At 48.7% G+C, this 3,596-nt stretch overlaps 1 protein-coding gene across 1 annotated transcript; it reads left to right on the forward strand.

The window, feature by feature from the left end:
* Positions 1–973: 973 nt before the first annotated feature.
* ENH_00039810 (cystathionine beta-synthase, putative) lies at positions 974–3,013 on the forward strand (the record flags this gene model as incomplete). The annotated part of the gene is made up of 2 exons (XM_013580707.1): positions 974–2,351; positions 2,544–3,013. The coding sequence occupies 2 exons, from the start codon at positions 974–976 to the stop codon at positions 3,011–3,013; spliced, it is 1,848 nt and encodes a 615-aa protein (XP_013436161.1).
* Positions 3,014–3,596: the final 583 nt, after the last annotated feature.

Below are 3,596 nucleotides of genomic sequence, written 5' to 3' on the forward strand. Positions count from 1 at the left end.
AATATTTCCAGCCCAGTATCTAAGTCAAGCACGATGCAAATGCGACAGAGGTGAAAGCACTGGGGTGCCCCAACAGGGCTTCAAGATCATATACCGCTAAAGGCACGATTCTGATGCATTGAGAGGAGAAGATTAGTTTGCGTGAAGTATTCCCACTTCATAATGCCGGTATCCGGAGCTGGTTATGGCTTTCAAAGCATGTTGCACGGTTTTTCGTGTGCCCATCTACCACTATAAATTTTTGAAATGGAAGGTCGTACAAGATCACATATCTGCTGGTGCTCAATAAGTACGATAGCTCAATGAACTAGGCAATAAAGCGACATTTCCCCTAGTGGGAAGTGGCAGAGGTGCGCGCTGCTGAAGAGGACAAACAAGCAAAGCAGCAAGTTGTTATAGTGAGAAGTAAAGGTTTCGACGCAAGCTGTCCGAGCAGCTTTCTGCGTGCTCTACTATTGTAACTGGCGTGCCTGTCGCTTCTTACCACCAGGTGACTCACCAAGGTGACAAGGACAGGAGATGCCCGATTAGTCGCGGATCTACGAAAAGTGAAGGGGAGCCTTCAAAAGGAAAAGAACAGAAATAATTGCTATACGGATGCATGATTTACTAATGCAAGTTCTTTTTACAGTGGCTGAGGTACTTGCGCTCGGGCACGAGAGCGAGTGACTCTCGCTTTCTCTGGTGAGCATCTGCTTCGTAGAGCTCGATTAGCGCGCTTGCAATGTCCCTCACTTCAAATTTGTCATCATCTTACACTGCATATATCTTTTGCAGTTTTATTTCATGGAAAAGACAAGAGACGTGTAGTATTTCCATATTCATTCGAGGGTCACATCCGCCAGCCTTATCGAGGAGCTCACGTGATCGCAGACGAGGTTCTTCCTGAATACTTTGCATAGCTTTTACCCGTCTCTACATTTGAGTTAACCTTTTTACCTAATTTGTACTATTTCAACTCGTAGTAATCGCCATGGAACCCATCAACAGCAGGCAGTCTCTCGACAGTGACAGCGCCATCTTGTGCGCGCTAGCCACGGCGTCATCTCGTCGTGAAGGCGACATCGAAAAGGCGGTGTTTTCTATTAGGAGGAACAAGAAGGATGTTTTTATTCCAAAGTATGATTCCTTTCGTGGGCAGGGTTGGGATGACCTGTTCGGCGACAATGACGCAGATATGAAAAGGAACGGTTGCAGGAACGGTTGCGGCAACCACCGGAGGAGCAAACTCGAGAGTTTTTCGCAGTCTCTGGAAAGCCTGAAGTACATCTCATCTCCTCCAGCAGCATTCTTTCAAAGCCATCTTGCCAGGGAGCTCCCGTCAATTCTGGACGCTATTGGCTGCACTCCACTTGTCTGCCTGTCACGCGTGGGCACTGCCGCAGGTGTCTCCTGCCAGTTGTTAGGTAAATGCGAATTTCTAAGTGCAGGGGGAAGCATGAAGGACAGAATCGCAAGGGGTATGATCGTGACAGCTGAGGCTTCTGGCCGGCTCGCGCCTGGCGCGGCACTCATAGAGCCAACGAGCGGCAACACGGGGATTGGCATAGCGCTTGTAGCTGCCGTCAAAGGTTACCGATCTGTAGCCGTGATGCCAAAGAAAATGTCCGCTGAGAAACAAAGTATTATGAGGGCTCTAGGTTCGATGATTTTGCGCACCCCAACAAAGGCAGCATGGGACGACCAGACGTCTCATATTGCCCTGTCTATCAGGCTGAAAGAAGAAATGGAAGATCAGAGGAAGGAAAAAAAAGAGGACTCTCATGACTGCTACGAAACACCGAAGAAAGAGGCTTCAGATGAACCGCAAATCGCGTTCATTCTTGATCAGTACCGCAATCCCGCTAACCCGATTTCCCATTTCTTTGGCACAGGACCTGAGTTGTTACACCAGTGCGGAATGCAGCTAGACATGGTAGTGATTTGCACTGGGACAGGGGGGAGTCTCACTGGTATTGGAAGAAGAGTAAAATTGGCCCTCCCCAATTGCTTGGTTGTAGCAGTTGACCCTGAGGGGTCAATTTTGGCAAATCCTAACGAGCAGCCAGGAAAGCCATATTTGGTGGAAGGGATAGGGTACGACTTTGTACCAACTGTTTTAGACAGAGATGTGGCGGATTTCTGGGTGAAAGTAAATGATGCAGAGAGCCTTCTCTGCTCACGGCTTTTGATTAGATTGGAGGGAATGCTCGTTGGAGGCTCTTCTGGTGCTGCATTGGCGGGAGCGCTGAAAGCTATTGAACGCATGGGATGGAAGGACGACAGCTCAAAACGAATAGCGATGGTGCTGCCGGATGGGAGTCGTAACTACACATCCAAATTTGTTTGTGATGAATGGATGGTTGAAAAGGGTAAGGCTTGGTCGATTAGCACTTGGGTCAGATAAATTTGTCGCGAACTGGCATATGGAAAGTAAAGGAAGGAAATTGGCACCGAGGATAAAGCGCAGTTTAGGCACGTGCGTTAGGAAGATTTGCTACACACCTGTGAACGTGATGTGGAATAACACTCATTTGCATGACCGCTGTGCCATCTGTTCACAGGCTTCCTGGAACGTAGTGAACTCAGCCGACAGTACGAGCAATACAGCAATATAAGCGTACAGTCCCTTCAACTGCCAAGATTGACTTTTGTGTCGTCCGATTCATCCCTGAAGGAGGCAGCTGCTCTTCTTGTTCAATCTCCGCAACCCATTCTAGCTGTTGTCGAGCCGGGCGTTGCAGAGGACGCAACTAAGAATGGGACGGCTCCACGCCAGATGGTGGCTGGGAGTGTTACGCAGAAAGCCCTTTTAATGGCTTTGGGTGAAATGCCAAGCAGTGCACCCATTGGGGAAATTGCAGACACTGAAACACCTGTATACAATATAGGCACTCCGCTGTCGCTTCTGGCACAGAGCCTGGAGCTACACCCATTCCTCTTCATTGAGTCAGATGGCATCATTCATGCAGCTGTGGAGTCGAGCCAGCTGTTACAGGCTTTTGTTGCACAGAAGGAAAGTGGAGAGCATTAACGGGAGACCGCGTTGACACTGCAGCAGGGGGAATGTTCGCTTCCTTGAAGATGGGCATCCTTCACAGGGTCTCACAGATTGTAATGTTGGCACTGCGTCTCACCTGCAAAGCAGAGTGCTGCAGAGCATTGTGGGGCCATGTGAGCTGCGGCATTTGCGACAGCGTAGCGTTGGCATGGCATTCAGTAGCGCATCGACCGGCCTCGAAGGCCAATTGCTGGCCCCAATGGCTAATTTCGTCGTGGGAAATGTGCACGCAACACGATGGCGCTTCTGTATTTCATTCTATTATTTCACGCCTTTATGCGGAGGCATTTAGTAGACTGCTATACATTGTTTAATAAGTTCCCTTTGGTAAACTCGCTTCCAGGCCCATGAAGCAATTCTTTTGTAATTCAGTGTTACCTTCGTAGTTATGGATGGGGCTAGCACAAGAATGCACGCTTACACTTTTCGTCTCATTCTTTCACGGACTTCACTGAACAATTAGATATTCGGTCCTTGGTCAAATAGCGACCACAACGCTTGATGAACTTCAATTAGGACCATTTAGGAAACTTGTGAGTTAGGGAGGCACATCAGT

Source organism: Eimeria necatrix, genomic scaffold, assembly GCF_000499385.1.
Source record: "Eimeria necatrix Houghton genomic scaffold, Enh_scaff292, whole genome shotgun sequence".
In the NCBI taxonomy this organism is placed as follows: domain Eukaryota; phylum Apicomplexa; class Conoidasida; order Eucoccidiorida; family Eimeriidae; genus Eimeria; species Eimeria necatrix.